Source organism: Durio zibethinus, unplaced genomic scaffold (genome assembly GCF_047325235.1).
Source record: "Durio zibethinus cultivar Kanyao isolate XHJ-2024 unplaced genomic scaffold, ASM4732523v1 HiC_scaffold_1, whole genome shotgun sequence".
NCBI lineage: Eukaryota > Viridiplantae > Streptophyta > Magnoliopsida > Malvales > Malvaceae > Durio > Durio zibethinus.
In genome coordinates this window covers 182456-198265 of record NW_028323042.1, presented here as the reverse complement: position 1 = coordinate 198265, position 15810 = coordinate 182456, and the positions used below count along the sequence as shown (strand labels likewise).

Sequence of the window (15810 nt, the reverse complement as noted above, 5' to 3'; positions counted from 1 at the left end):
GGTCCACGGATTTCAAGGGTTGGAAGCGAGAAATACATGTTAAATGCACTTATAATGGTCTTCAATTCTCCACAAAAGACTTTCCAAAAAATTGGTTATCAGAAGGTATCCAGATCAAGATCCTATATCCTTTTCGCCTGAAACCTTGGCGCGGATCTAAACTGAAACCCTCTCATAAAGATCCAATGAAAAAAAAGCATAAAGATCCAATGAAAAAAAAGCATAAAGATCCAATGAAAAAAAAGAAAGTTAAAAAGAATGATTTTTGCTTTTTAACAGCTTGTGGACTGGAAAGTGACTTACCTTGCGGTCCTCCTCGAAGACGGCCTTCGTTTTTTCAGCCTATTTTTAACGAACTAGAAAAAAAAAGTGAAAAATGGAAAATTTTTAAAAAAGGAAAAAAATTGTTTCGAAAAGTCTCAGGAGAAACAAAAATTCCATTTGTAAAGGGAATAATAAAAAAACTTTCAAAAAGAAATCCAGTTTTGGAGTTGAGAGAAGAATTGGGCGAAACTAAAAAAGATTTGGGCGAAACTAAAAAAGATTCGATAATCAGTAATAAGATGATTGACGAATCATCCCTTCAAATTCAATCTATGGAGCGGACAAATTATTCATTAACAGAAAAAAAGATAAAAGATCTGACTGAGAGAACAAACACAATCAAAAATCAAATAGAAAAAATTATAAAAGACAAGAAATTAGAATCATCAAAAAAATTTTGGAAAATATTAAAAAGAAGAAATATTCGATTAATCCGTAAATTCTATTTATTTATAAAACTTTTTATTCAAAAGATATACATAGATATTTTTCTATATATCATTAAATATATCATTAATATTCCAAGACCCAATCCACAACTTTTTCTTGAATCAACAAAAAAAATGATTGATAAATTCATTTACAATAATGAAGCAAATCAAGAAAGAATTAATAAACCAAATAAAAATACAATTCATTTTATTTCAACTATAAAAAATATAAAAAACTCACTTTCGAATATTAGAAATCAAAATGCAAAAGCTTTTTGTGACTTATCCTCCCTCTCACAAGCATATGTATTTTACAAATTATCACAAACCCAAGTTATTAAATTCAAACCTATCCTTCAATATCACGGAACATCTCTTTTTCTTAAAAATGAAATAAAAGATTATTTTGAAGAACAAGGAATATCTCATTCCCAATTAAAACATCATTATGGGTTAAGACAAAAAATCTCTGGAATAAAGGAATGGAAAAACTGGTTAAGGAGTCATTATCAATACGATTATCAATACGATTTAGTTCAGAGTATATGGCTTAGATTAGTACCAGAACAATGGCGAAATAGAGTCAATCAACACTATATGGCTCAAAATAAAGATTTAACAAAATGGGATTCAGATGAAAAAGAAAGATTAATACATTACGAAAAAAAAAATGATTTTCAAGCGAATTCATTACTGAATCAAGAATATAAACTGAATCAAGAACAAAAACGGAATCAAGAACAAAAATATAAAAAAGATAATTTTAAAAAACACTATAGATATAATTTATTATCATATATATTTATTATATATCAAGATATGAGGGACTCATATACTTATGGATCACCATTACAAGTAAATAAGAGGGAAGAGATTCCTTATAATTACAACATGGATAAACGAAAATTTTTTGATATATTGGGGGATATTCCTATCCATAATTATCTAACGGGGAAAACGGGGAAAACGGGGAAATTTTCGCATAGAAAATTTTTTAATTGGAGAATTCTTAATTTTTGTCTTAGAAATAAGACCGATATTGAGTCCTGGGTCGATACCAGTACCAAGAGTAAGAAGACCAGTACCAAGAGTAAGAAAACCAGTACCAAGAGTAAGAAAAATATTAAGACTGTGATTAATAATTTTAATAATTATCAAATATCGAATCTGGAACTTTGGTTCTTCCCAGAATTTGTGCTACTATATAATGCATATAAGGTTGAACCATGGATCATACCAATAAAACTACTTCTTTTCAATTTTAATTTTAATGGAAAAAAAGAGGATCTTGTATCAGATGCAAAAAAAAAAAGAAAATTTAGATCCGTTCTCTCAAATCAAGAAAAAGATGTTGAAGAAGATTATGGTAAATCATCCAATCAAGAAAAAGGTAAATCATCCAATCAAGAAAAAGGTAAATCATACAATCAAGAAAAAGATGTTGAAGAAGATTATGGTAAATCATCCAATCAAGAAAAAGGTAAATCATCCAATCAAGAAAAAGGTAAATCATACAATCAAGAAAAAGATGTTGAAGAAGATTATGGTAAATCATACAATGAAGAAAAAGGTAAATCATACAATCAAGAAAAAGATGTTGAAGAAGATTATGGTAAATCATACAATGAAGAAAAAGGTAAATCATACAATCAAGAAAAAGATGTTGAAGAAGATTATGGTAAATCATCCAATCAAGAAAAAGGTAAATCATACAATCAAGAAAAAGATGTTGAAGAAGATTATGGTAAATCATCCAATCAAGAAAAAGGTAAATCATACAATCAAGAAAAAGGTAAATCATCCAATCAAGAAAAAGGTAAATCATCCAATCAAGAAAAAGGTAAATCAGATCAAGAAAAAGGTAAATCAGACAATCAAGAAAAAGATGTTGAAGAAGATTCTGGTAAATCAAAAAAACATAGAAAGGAAGACGAGAGCAAGAGAGAAGCTCGTTTATTCCTACAAAAGTATTTGTATTTTCAATTCGGATGGGATGCTGATTCTTTCGATGAAAAAATAATCAAAAATATCAAAGCATATTCTTTCATTCTTGGCCTGATAAATATGAATGAAACTTTTCTATACTCTGTTAGAAGAGGAGGAACGAATCTGGATATTTTGATGGATTCGGCGGATAAGTTACTTTTAACTTATCAATACCTACTCAAAAAAGGAGTATTGATTATCGAACCAATTCGCCGGTATGTAGAAATTGATGGACAATTTATTCTATATCAAACTATAAGTATTTCATTGGTTCATAAAAATAAACATGAAATTAATCAAAGACGCAAAAAAAAAAAAAGACGCAAAAAAAAAAACTATATTGAAAAAAATAATTTTGATGAATCCATTGCAAGACATCAAAAAATGACTGAAAATAAAGACAAAAATCATTATGATTTGTTTATTCCTGAAAATATTTTATCCCCTAACCACCGGAGAGAATTGCGAATTCGAATTTCTTTCAATTCAAGGGATAAAAATGGTATGCATAGAAATCCAGTATTTTTAAATAATGTAAAAAACTGTGGTCAAGTTTTGAATAAAAACAAACATCTTGATAGTGATAAAAAGAAACTAATTAAATTAAAGTTCTTTCTTTGGCCCAATTATCGATTAGAAGATTTAGCTTGTATGAATCGCTATTGGTTTAATAGTAATAATGGCAGTCGTTTCAGTATGGTAAGGATACATATGTATCCGCGTTTGAAAATTCGTCAATGGTACATTTTTCCATATATTATGATTGAAAACCGGATTGATTAATTTTATTTGAAAAAATTATAAAGTTCATAACGAACTTAAAATCATTGTGCATATTAAAATGAATGGTATTATTATTATTACTGATCAGTAAAATTCACATTCAAAAAAAGGGGGAGAGAAATTTTTGTTTTATGGTAAAAAATTCATTCATCTCAGTTATTTTTCAAGAAAAAAAAGAAGAAAACAAGGGGTCCGTTGAATTTCAAATAGTCAGTTTCACCAATAAGATACGAAGACTTACTTCACATTTGGAATTGCACAAAAAAGACTATTTATCTCAGAGAGGTCTACGTAAAATTCTAGGAAAACGTCAACGGCTTCTGTCTTATTTATCAAAGAAAAATAACATACGTTATAAAGAATTAATTAGTGAGTTGGATATTCGGGAATCAAAAAATCGTTAATTTGATTGAATTAGTCGATTTATTATATTTTTCATTTTGATGTACTTCTTTTCGTTTTCAACAATTCATGTAAGAATGAATCGAGGAAAAACTTATGAATCTATCAGCTACAGAAAAAGACCTTATGATAGTCAATATGGGACCTCACCACCCATCAATGCACGGTGTTCTTCGTCTCATCGTTACTCTAGATGGTGAAGATGTTGTTGACTGTGAACCAATATTAGGTTATTTACACAGAGGAATGGAAAAAATTGCGGAAAACCGAACAATTATACAATATTTGCCTTATGTAACACGTTGGGATTATTTAGCCACTATGTTCACGGAAGCAATAACCGTAAATGGACCAGAACAATTGGGCAATATTCAAGTCCCTAAAAGAGCCAGCTATATCAGAGTAATTATGTTGGAGTTGAGTCGTATAGCTTCTCATCTATTATGGCTTGGACCTTTTATGGCCGATATTGGTGCACAGACCCCCTTTTTCTATATTTTCAGAGAAAGAGAATTAGTATATGATCTATTCGAAGCTGCCACCGGTATGAGAATGATGCATAATTATTTTCGTATCGGAGGAGTAGCGGCCGATCTACCCTATGGCTGGATAGATAAATGTTTGGATTTCTGTGATTATTTTTTAACAGGAATTGTTGAATATCAAAAACTTATTACGCGAAATCCTATTTTTTTAGAACGAGTTGAAGGGGTAGGGGTTATTGGTGGAGAAGAAGCAATAAATTGGGGTCTATCCGGCCCAATGCTACGAGCCTCTGGAATCAAATGGGATCTTCGTAAAGTTGATCATTATGAGTGTTACGACGAATTTGATTGGGAAATCCAGTGGCAAAAAGAAGGAGATTCATTAGCTCGTTATTTAGTCCGAATCAGTGAAATGACGGAATCCATAAAAATAATTCAACAGGCCCTGGAAGGAATTCCGGGGGGTCCCTATGAGAATTTAGAAATCCGATGTTTTGATCGAGAAAGGGATCCAGAATGGAATGATTTTGAATATCGATTCATTAGTAAAAAACCTTCTCCTACATTTGAATTACCGAGACAAGAACTTTATGCGAGAATGGAAGCCCCAAAGGGAGAATTAGGAATTTTTCTGATAGGAGATCAAAGTGGTTTTCCTTGGAGATGGAAAATTCGCCCGCCGGGTTTTATCAATTTGCAAATTCTTCCTCAGTTAGTTAAAAGAATGAAATTGGCTGATATTATGACGATACTAGGTAGCATAGATATCATTATGGGAGAAGTTGATCGTTGAAATGATAATTTATACAACAGAAGTAGAAGATATCAATTCCTTTTACAGATTGGAATCCTTAAAAGAGGTCTATGGGATCATATGGATGTTTGTCCCTATTTTGACTCTTGTATTGGGAATCACAATAGGTGTACTAGTAATTGTATGGTTAGAAAGAGAAATATCTGCAGGAATACAACAACGTATTGGGCCTGAATACGCCGGCCCTTTGGGAATTCTTCAAGCTCTAGCAGATGGAACAAAACTGCTTTTCAAAGAGAATATTCTTCCATCTAGAGGAAATACTCGTTTATTCCGTATTGGACCGTCTATAGCAGTCATATCCATTTTACTAAGTTTTTCAGTAATTCCTTTTAGCTCTCGCCTTATTTTAGCCGATCTCAATATCGGTATTTTTTTATGGATTGCCATTTCAAGTATTGCTCCTGTTGGACTTCTTATGTCAGGATACGGATCAAATAATAAATATTCCTTTTTAGGTGGTCTGCGAGCTGCTGCTCAATCGATTAGTTATGAAATACCATTAACTCTATGTGTTTTATCAATATCTCTACGTGCGATTCGTTGAAATATAAACTTTTCTTTTCCCTATTCCTTTCGTTCTATAAAATAAGCTGAATGGATTGAATAGATATCTTCGTTATTTTATTATCCTTCAGGTTGATAAACTAAATTAGATAGTTATATATGAGTGAAAGAAAGCAGCTTATAAATTCGCAGTAAATTAAACAAAAAAAAATTTAATCTCATTTCCTATGTACAAGAGTTAAGTGGAAGAAAACATAAGTGGAAGAAGTCTTTACCCCAAGACGGGTTGATTAGTCAATCTAGCTTGAAGCGGGCTCAAAAGATCAACCGTATAGAGTTTTGGCTATCCTTTGTATAGATTCCCATACATGTATTGCCAAACCAAACGGGGGATTGAACAAAAAAATGAGTGGATGGTTAGGAACACCAAAATACACAAAGGATTAGTAATGGAGATTATGTAAATTATATAAAAAGGATATTTCTGGATAACATAAAAAGAATACTAATTGGGGCTTTAAATTAGTAGAAATGAGTAGGCAGTACTACCCACGATTCCGGTCCAGAGTATGCTCCTATCCACCGATTAAAGTAATGACTATCAGGAACGAAATAATCCTTTACTATTTTTTAGTTTAAGCCCCCATTCGTAATTTTCTCAGATCAGAAAGAAGAATAGGAACGAAAAAGAAAGAATAAAAAATAAATATTTTTTTTTTTTTTATTCTTTCTTTCATATATATAGAGAGATATAATCTGTGTCATGATTTATGAGCTAATGTAATATTTAATTTTTTTCGTAATCGAAAACAATGGGTTGAAATATCTATTGATATTTCTACAAGAAGTATTTTATTGAAGGCTTAAGTTATTACTCAACAAATAAAAATTGAAATTAGTAACGGGCGAGATCAATTCAGAAGCACTTTTTTTATTCTTCATAATATAGCAGACAGAATTCCATTGGTATAATTTTGGACCTTCCAATCCATTTTTTCTCTATCTATTCTACAACCATACGAAGAGAAATAATACTGATTCGGTCCTTAAATTTATTTGTGACCCACGAGGAGCCGTATGAGTTGAAAACCTCATGTACGGTTTTGGACTAGCGATGGGAACAGTGATGTTATCATCGACTATAATTATCTAACAGCTCAAGTACAGTTGATATAGTTGAGGCGCAATCAAAATATGGGGTTTGGGGATGGAATTTGTGGCGTCAGCCAATAGGGTTTATCGTTTTTCTAATTTCTTCTCTAGCAGAATGTGAGAGATTACCTTTTGATTTACCAGAAGCCGAGGAAGAATTAGTAGCAGGGTATCAAACCGAATATTCGGGTATCAAATTTGGTTTATTTTATGTTGCTTCCTATCTAAATCTATTACTTTCTTCCTTATTTGTAACAGTTCTTTACTTGGGGGGTTGGAATATTTCCATTCCGTACGTATTCGTCCCTGAGCTATTTGAAATAAATAAAATGAATGGAATCTTTGGAACGACAATTGGTATCTTTATTACATTAGCTAAAACTTATTTGTTTTTGTTTATTTCTATCGCAACAAGATGGACTTTACCTAGGTTAAGAATGGACCAATTATTAAATCTTGGATGGAAATTTCTTTTACCCATTTCTCTCGGTAATCTATTATTAACAACTTCTTTCCAACTTCTTTCACTGTAAAGAAAAAAAGAATACGAGATTCATGACTTGGTTCAAACAAGAGAAAGAAACAAACATAAAATTATTCATAGATATTCACGATATGTTCCCTATGGTAACTGGGTTCATGAATTATGGCCACCAAACAGTCCGAGCAGCAAGGTACATTGGTCAAGGTTTCATGATTACCTTATCCCACGCAAATCGTTTACCTGTAACTATTCAATACCCTTATGAAAAATTAATCGCATCAGAGCGTTTCCGTGGGCGAATCCATTTTGAATTTGATAAATGCATTGCTTGTGAAGTATGTGTTCGTGTATGCCCTATAGATCTGCCTGTTGTTGATTGGAAATTTGAAACGGATATTAGAAAAAAACGATTGCTTAATTACAGTATTGATTTCGGAATTTGTATATTTTGTGGTAACTGCGTTGAGTATTGTCCAACAAATTGTTTATCAATGACTGAAGAATATGAACTTTCTACTTACGACCGTCACGAATTGAATTATAATCAAATTGCTTTGGGCCGTTTACCAATGTCAGTAATTGACGATTATACAATTCGAACAATTTTGAATTCGCCTCAAAGAAAAACTGAGTAAGTAAACCTCCTATTCTATTAAAGAGAAATTTCCAATTCTTTTAAGGTTCCGTTTTGGTTTAAGTTAAAAGAATATTTGGTTTGACTTAAAAGAATGAGGCCTTTACTCTTTGTTTGGTCAATAAATAAAAATTCAATTACAAATTAACTGGTTGATAAGAATTTCGAATTCATTTTTCTTGAAAATCTATTAATATATTCGTAATTATTTCGAAATATATAGTTTCAAAAAACAAAATACCCTTTCGAACCGAACAAAAAAAAAGAATTAAAAACGAAACAATAATTGTACTTAGATCAATTCACACCTAATAGATTAGGATTTTATTCAATTAGGAACGTATCATAAAAAAAAAATTCCTGGTCGGGTCAATAAGATCATGAAAAGCATTTCGATTTATTTATCTCTTATTTTACATATAATGGATTTGCCTGGACCAATACACGATTTTCTTTTAGTTTTTCTGGGATCGGGTCTTATATTAGGGGGCCTGGGAGTGGTATTACTTACCAATCCAATTTTTTCTGCCTTTTCATTGGGATTGGTTCTTGTTTGTATATCCTTATTCTATATTCTCTCAAATTCTCATTTTGTAGCTGCTGCCCAGCTTCTTATTTATGTGGGAGCCATAAATGTTTTAATCCTATTTGCTGTGATGTTCATGAATGGTTCAGAATATTATAAAAATTTTAATCTGTGGACCATTGGGAATGGCCTTACTTCGTTGATTTGTACAAGTATTCTTGTTTCGCTAATTACTACTATATTAGATACATCATGGTACGGGATTATTTGGACTACAAGATCAAACCAAATTATAGAACAAGATTTGATAAGTAATAGTCAACAAATTGGAATTCATTTAGCAACAGATTTTTTTCTTCCATTTGAATTCATTTCACTAATTCTTTTAGTTGCTTTGATAGGTGCAATTGCTGTGGCTCGTCAGTAATAAATCTTTCTAACTAGGAATAGCAAGCAATCCAAATTAAACTTTTTTCTGTCTTATCGCATCTATTTTCCTTGAATTCTTGTTCGTGTATAAAATATAAAATAGAAATTCGTTTATTCGAGATATTTCCAATATATTCTTTTTGTTATATTCTATTCTAGTCAATCAAATCCGTTGAATTATTGTTCATATTAAAATGAATCGAAATTGATAAGGAGTTGGTCAATGATGCTCGAACATATACTTGTTTTGAGTGCCTATTTATTTTCTATCGGTATTTATGGATTGATCACGAGTCGAAATATGGTTCGGGCCCTTATGTGTCTTGAACTTATACTGAATGCGGTTAATATAAATTTTGTAACATTTTCTGATTTTTTTGATAGTCGGCAATTAAAAGGAAATATTTTATCAATTTTTGTTATAGCTATTGCAGCCGCTGAAGCAGCTATTGGATCAGCTATTGTTTCCTCAATTTATCGTAACAGAAAATCAACGCGTATCAATCAATCAACTTTGTTGAATAAGTAATATTAATAATATTAAATTATAAGATTCACCAATTTGAATTAGCATGTCCAATATGTTGGAATCTACATCATGTTTTCGAAAACGTAAGAAATCAAAGTATCTTGGTCCTTTCTTATGAGTTGATCCCGAAGGAAATTGATTAGAAAATTTCTGGTAAATCGTTGATTCATCTGGTGTTTAACTATAATGATTCATTTACAAGTTTACTAGATTGAAATTTTATGATGTTCAAAAAATTATAGATCCCATGTCACATTCAGTAAAAATTTATGATACATGTATAGGGTGTACTCAATGTGTCCGAGCCTGCCCCACCGATGTGTTAGAAATGATACCTTGGGATGGATGTAAAGCTAAGCAAATTGCTTCCGCTCCAAGAACAGAAGACTGTGTTGGTTGTAAGAGATGTGAATCCGCTTGTCCAACAGATTTCTTGAGCGTTCGAGTTTATTTATGGCATGAAACAACTCGAAGTATGGGTCTAGCTTATTGATACGTTCCCGAAAACCCCACTTGAATACATTTTGAATCCATTTTATTTTTTTTTTACTGAAAAAACCCGTGCTCAAAAAAAATCTTTTTTGAGCACGGGTTTTTCTGGTCCAAGTGCATCTTGTCTTTACCACGAATTATTTTCCTTGGTTAACAATAATTGTAGTTTTACCAATATCTGCAGGTTCTTTAATTTTCTTTCTTCCTCATAGAGGAAATAAGCTAATTAAGTGGTATACTATGTGTATATGCATATTTGAACTCCTTCTAACAACCTATGCATTTTGTTATCATTTCCGATTGGACGATCCATTAATCCAGCTGGAGGAAGATTATAAATGGATAAATTTTTTTGATTTTTACTGGAGATTGGGAATAGATGGACTTTCTATAGGGCCCATTTTACTGACAGGATTTATCACTACTTTAGCTACTTTGGCGGTTTGGCGGCTTGGCCAGTTAACGAGATTCGCGATTATTCCATTCTTGATGCTAGCAAGTACAGTGGTCAAATAGGATCATTTTCTTCTCGAGACCTTTTACTTTTTTTCATCAGTGGGAGTTCGAATTCATTCCCGTTTACTCTACTTCTCTCACATGTGGGGGGGAAAAGACACGTCTGTATCGGCTACAACAATATATTTTGTACACAGCGGGGGGTTCCATTTTTTTATTAATAGGAGTTTTGGGTATCGGTTTATACGGTTCTAATGAACCAACATTAAATTTTGAAACATTAGCTAATCAATCGTATCCTGTCGCACTGGAAATCATATTCTATATTGGATTTCTTATTGCTTTTGCTGTCAAATCGCCGATTATACCCTTACATACGTGGTTACCAGACACCCATGGGGAGGCACATTACAGTACTTGTATGCTTCTAGCCGGAATTTTATTAAAAATGGGAGCGTATGGATTAGTTCGCATCAATATGGAATTATTACCCCACGCTCATTCCATATTTTCTCCCTGGTTGATAATAGTGGGTACAATGCAAATAATTTATGCAGCTTCAACATCTCTTGGTCAACGGAATTTAAAAAAAAGAATAGCCTATTCCTCCGTATCTCATATGGGTTTCATAATTATAGGAATTGGCTCTATAACTGATACGGGACTCAACGGAGCTATTTTACAAATAATATCTCATGGATTTATCGGTGCTGCACTTTTTTTCTTGGCAGGAACGAGTTATGATAGAATGCGTCTTTTTTATCTCGACGAAATGGGTGGAATGGCTATTCCGATTCCAAAAATATTTACGATGTTCAGTATCTTATCGATGGCTTCTCTTGCATTACCGGGCATGAGTGGTTTTGTTGCAGAGTTGATAGTCTTTTTTGGAATAATTACCAGCCAAAAATATTTTTTAATGCCAAAAATACTAATTACTTTCGTAATGTCAATTGGAATGATATTAACTCCTATTTATTCATTATCTATGTCACGTCAAATGTTCTATGGATACAAGCTATTTAATGCTCAAAGTTCTTATTTTTTTGATTCTGGACCACGAGAGTTATTTGTTTCGATCTCTATCTTTCTACCAGTAATAGGTATTGGTATTTATCCGGATTTTGTCCTCTCATTATCAGGTGAGAAGGTCGAAACTATTCTATATAATTATTTTTATAGATAGTTTTGATGAATAAAACAAAAAATCAAAAAGTAATCCTATGATTTTTAAAATTGTTCGTTGTACAGTGAAAAAAAAAAGAAAGAAGTCTTTTTTCTTCTCTTAAGTTTAAGTTAAGTAAAAAAAGGTAAAAGAATTAAATTGAATTTTAATCAGACATCTTTGGCTTTTGTTAGAACCTTTTGAATCAAGTAGTGGAGTGATTCAAAAGGTTCTTGACAGCTTACAATAAGTTTTCTTATATATACGCTGTCCTATCTTAGTATTTGTTAGGCTTAGCCTTTTTATTCAATTCAATTAGATGTTAATGTAAATGAACCATAACTATGTAAACCTATTCCTAATAGATTGACCCCAAAATAGCATATCCAAATTATAAGAAATCCCATAGAAGCCACAAGTGCGGAATTTACACCTTCCAAATTTTTATTTGTTCGGGTATGTAAATAAATCGCGAATACGGTCCAAGTAATAAATGCCCAAGTTTCCTTTGGGTCCCAATTCCAATATGATCCCCACGCCTCATTAGCCCATCGAAAGAATTCCTATGGTTAAAAAGATAAACCCGAGACTAATAATACGATAACTCCAACGATCCAATTGTTGAGTCAATTGATACCTGTAAAAATTTTTAGAAGAAAGAAAATAAGTGTTTAATAAAACATTGCTTCTTTCATTCATGTATTGGATTTCGCCAAACGAAAATGACTGATTTAATAAATTATTGTTTTTACCAATAATTTTTATGGCTTTTCGAAATGTAATGACTAGAAGAGCTACTGATAATAATGATCCACATAAAAGAGCTGCATAGCCTAATACCATCATACTTACGTGCATCATTAACCACTGGGATTGGAGAGCAGGCGCTAATATTGCGGATTGATGCATTTTGGTTAAAAGACCCGAAGTGGCAAAGCCTTGGGTAAAAATAACACTTGGTGCGGTTATTGCGCTTAAATCATTTTTACGCTTTTTAAAATAGTAAACCATATGAATAAGGGAGAAACCCCATGAAAGAAAGATTAATGATTCATATAAATCACTTAATGGGAAATGTCCTGAATAAATCCAACGAGTGACTAATAATCCTGTTATACAGAAAAAGGTAACTATCATGCCCTTTTCTGATGAATCATATAGTCCTACGACTTCATCGACTAATAAGAATAAGGTTAAAAAATGAATTGTAATTACAATTGAAACGACCGAAAAGGATATATGAGTTAATATATGCTCTAAAGTTGAAAAAATCATAAGAATTCTGAAAAAAGCGAGGGTTTCTAGATTTTATGGAATGGAAATCAGGAATTAAATTCATTATAGGACTTATTCTATCTCTTTTAGAAGATACTATGCCGCTACTCGGACTCGAACCGAGATGCTCTAGCACTGCTTCCTAAGAGCAGCGTGTCTACCGATTTCACCATAGCGGCTTGCTCGAAATCATAATAAGCCATTTTTTATTCAATCGTCGAGATTGAAGGTGAAGGGGTCAATTCAATGTAAAATGTAAAAGAAGCATTTAATTTAAATTGATGAATAAAAACTCGTTTAAATAGCAATTTGAAGGTTCAAAAAGAATCTTTATTATTTATCGTTTTATTTAATTATCCTTTTTTTTATTTAATATTTAATTTAATATTTAATTATTTCAACAGAGATTTTATAGTTTGTGTTTTCCTAAAAGAGAACTCCTCTATTGTAACTAAACTAACTAGTTGTAACTTCAATTCATAGATAGAATTCAACAAAAAAATGTTCTTTATCATTTTAATTTTTTAATGATTCATCTCTCATTCTTTTATATGATTTTTATGAATCTATAAAAAAAAAAATGCTTATCAATTGAATGAATAAATGAATGAAAAAATATTATTTTTAGAGATCACAATTTCAGCACCACATCCAATGATTTCAAAAGATTTATGTAATTTGCATAGCTTTGTATTAATCGTTAGGATTTTGCGTTTTAAGGATTTATCAAACCAACTAGATATTGGGTTGTACACGTTACGTTATATAAAAAGCGTTTCGATTCCTGTCATAATTGTACCATACTTCAAAAAAGTATTTCGAATTTCGAATTCTAAAAATATGTCTTGATTCATCTTCTTATACAAACATAGAATTTTTTTAGATCATTTTAAATTGATACATTATTTGTATATCCACTAAATTATAAAGGGAGTTTTCTCAATTGGGTTGAAAGCAAGGGAAGGATATATAGTAATTCAGAGAAATAATGATTCATAAAGTTACAAAATTGAAACTTAATGGATTAGTTTCAACAACCCAGTTAAAGCTCTTATATATATGTGCTCCGATATAGCTATAGTATAAATATACAAATTTTTATTATTTAATTATTTAATTATTTATTATTATAAATTGAAATTGAATATTATAAAAATAACAAATTATTATAACACTAAGATACCAAATGGGGCGATGGGGAAAATGAGAATCCCCATCCCGGAAATGAAAAAAAAAAAAGATATTCAAAAAAGAAAACCTTTGTATCTTATTCGAGTTAAACCAATTCAGATTAAAAAAAAATTATTTGTCGTACAAAAAAACTTTTTGAATTACCCGTAAAAATAGATCTCGATAATGAAAAAGCTTTCAACGCCGCCCAATATCCTTTCTTTTTCCAAACATTTTTTCGAATACGCTTTTTTGATGTAGAAGTACGTTTTTTTGGAACTGCCATTCAAAAAAAAGGTTATTTAGTGCTATAGTTGGATGTCAAAGACATCTATTTTTAAAACAAAATGATCGGTGTCTTTATGTCATTATTTATCTATTCCTATAGATTTTCTAGATTAATAGATTTTCTAGATTATAATTATCTATATACTACTATATAAATTTCATAAGAACTAAATAGAGATGGGAAAATAACATAAAATGCTTCTATTCTAGAAAAAAAAAAAAAAAAAAATATGATATAACCTTTTTTTATTTATATTCCATACACTATCCAGAAAAAAAGAAGAATTTGTATTTAATTTATTGGTACCTTTCTTTTTTATATCTCCATTCAAATCTATAGGATAGATTAGGATCTATTATGATATATAAATTGAATTGATGAAATCAAAAAAACGTAAAAAAGAGTCTTTCCTTCTCTATCTCTGCCTATTTTTTTTGTCGTCCTACATTTATAATTTATACATCTCCATTTATACACGAAAAATACATCAAAACAAAAAAATGTAAAAAAACCATTTTATTTACCTAATAAAAAACAAACTTGAATTTTTTTCTATTAATTGGTAATTGGTCAAGCTCGAAGAGAGAGTATGCCCAATTTTCATTTTCAATCAAATTCGAATGAGACTCGTAATTAATCTGTTAAAGGATACATAATTTTGAAAAAAAAAAAGAATATTTTTTTTTTCCATTAGTAACTCGGTGATATCATTTGATTACTTCTAACTTCGAAATTTGAATATTTTTGAAATATTTGAGAAAGATTAAAAGATTAATAATAGAAAATTCCAGTTAACTTTGTAATATCTTGATTGTATTATTGCTCCCTTTCCATCAAAAGAGATAAGAGCCGGTGAATCAGAAACGATTAATTAAGAAAGAATAAGAAAAAAGTTTTTATGGAGCATACATATCAATATTCATGGATCATACCTTTTGTGCCACTTCCAATTCCTATTTTAATAGGAATGGGACTCCTACTTTTTCCGACGGCAACAAAAAATCTTCGTCGTATGTGGGCTTTTCCCAATATTTTATTGTTAAGTATAGTTATGATTTTTTCGGTCGATCTGTCTATTCAGCAAATAAATAGAAGTTCTATCTATCAATATGGATGGTCTTGGACCATCAATAATGATTTTTCTTTCGAGTTTGGCTACTTTATTGATTCACTTACCTCTATTATGTCAATATTAATCACTACTGTTGGAATTTTTGTTCTTATTTATAGTGACAATTATATGTCTCATGATCAAGGATATTTGAGATTTTTTGCTTATATGAGTTTATTCAATACTTCAATGTTGGGATTAGTTACTAGTTCTAATTTGATACAAATTTATATTTTTTGGGAATTGGTTGGAATGTGTTCTTATCTATTAATAGGGTTTTGGTTCACACGACCTGTTGCGGCAAACGCTTGTCAAAAAGCGTTTGTAACTAATCGGATAGGCGATTTTGGTTTATTATTAGGAATC

General features: G+C 30.9%; 1 protein-coding gene across 1 annotated transcript; it reads left to right on the top strand.

The window, feature by feature from the left end:
• Window positions 1–3588: 3588 nt before the first annotated feature.
• LOC149506086 (NAD(P)H-quinone oxidoreductase subunit H, chloroplastic) lies at window positions 3589–8255 on the top strand. The gene is made up of 2 exons (XM_089757888.1): window positions 3589–5758; window positions 6879–8255. Exon 1 carries the CDS (start codon window positions 4023–4025, stop codon window positions 5202–5204), a length of 1182 nt encoding a protein of 393 aa, XP_089614014.1. The 5' UTR covers window positions 3589–4022; the 3' UTR covers window positions 5205–5758; window positions 6879–8255.
• Window positions 8256–15810: the final 7555 nt, after the last annotated feature.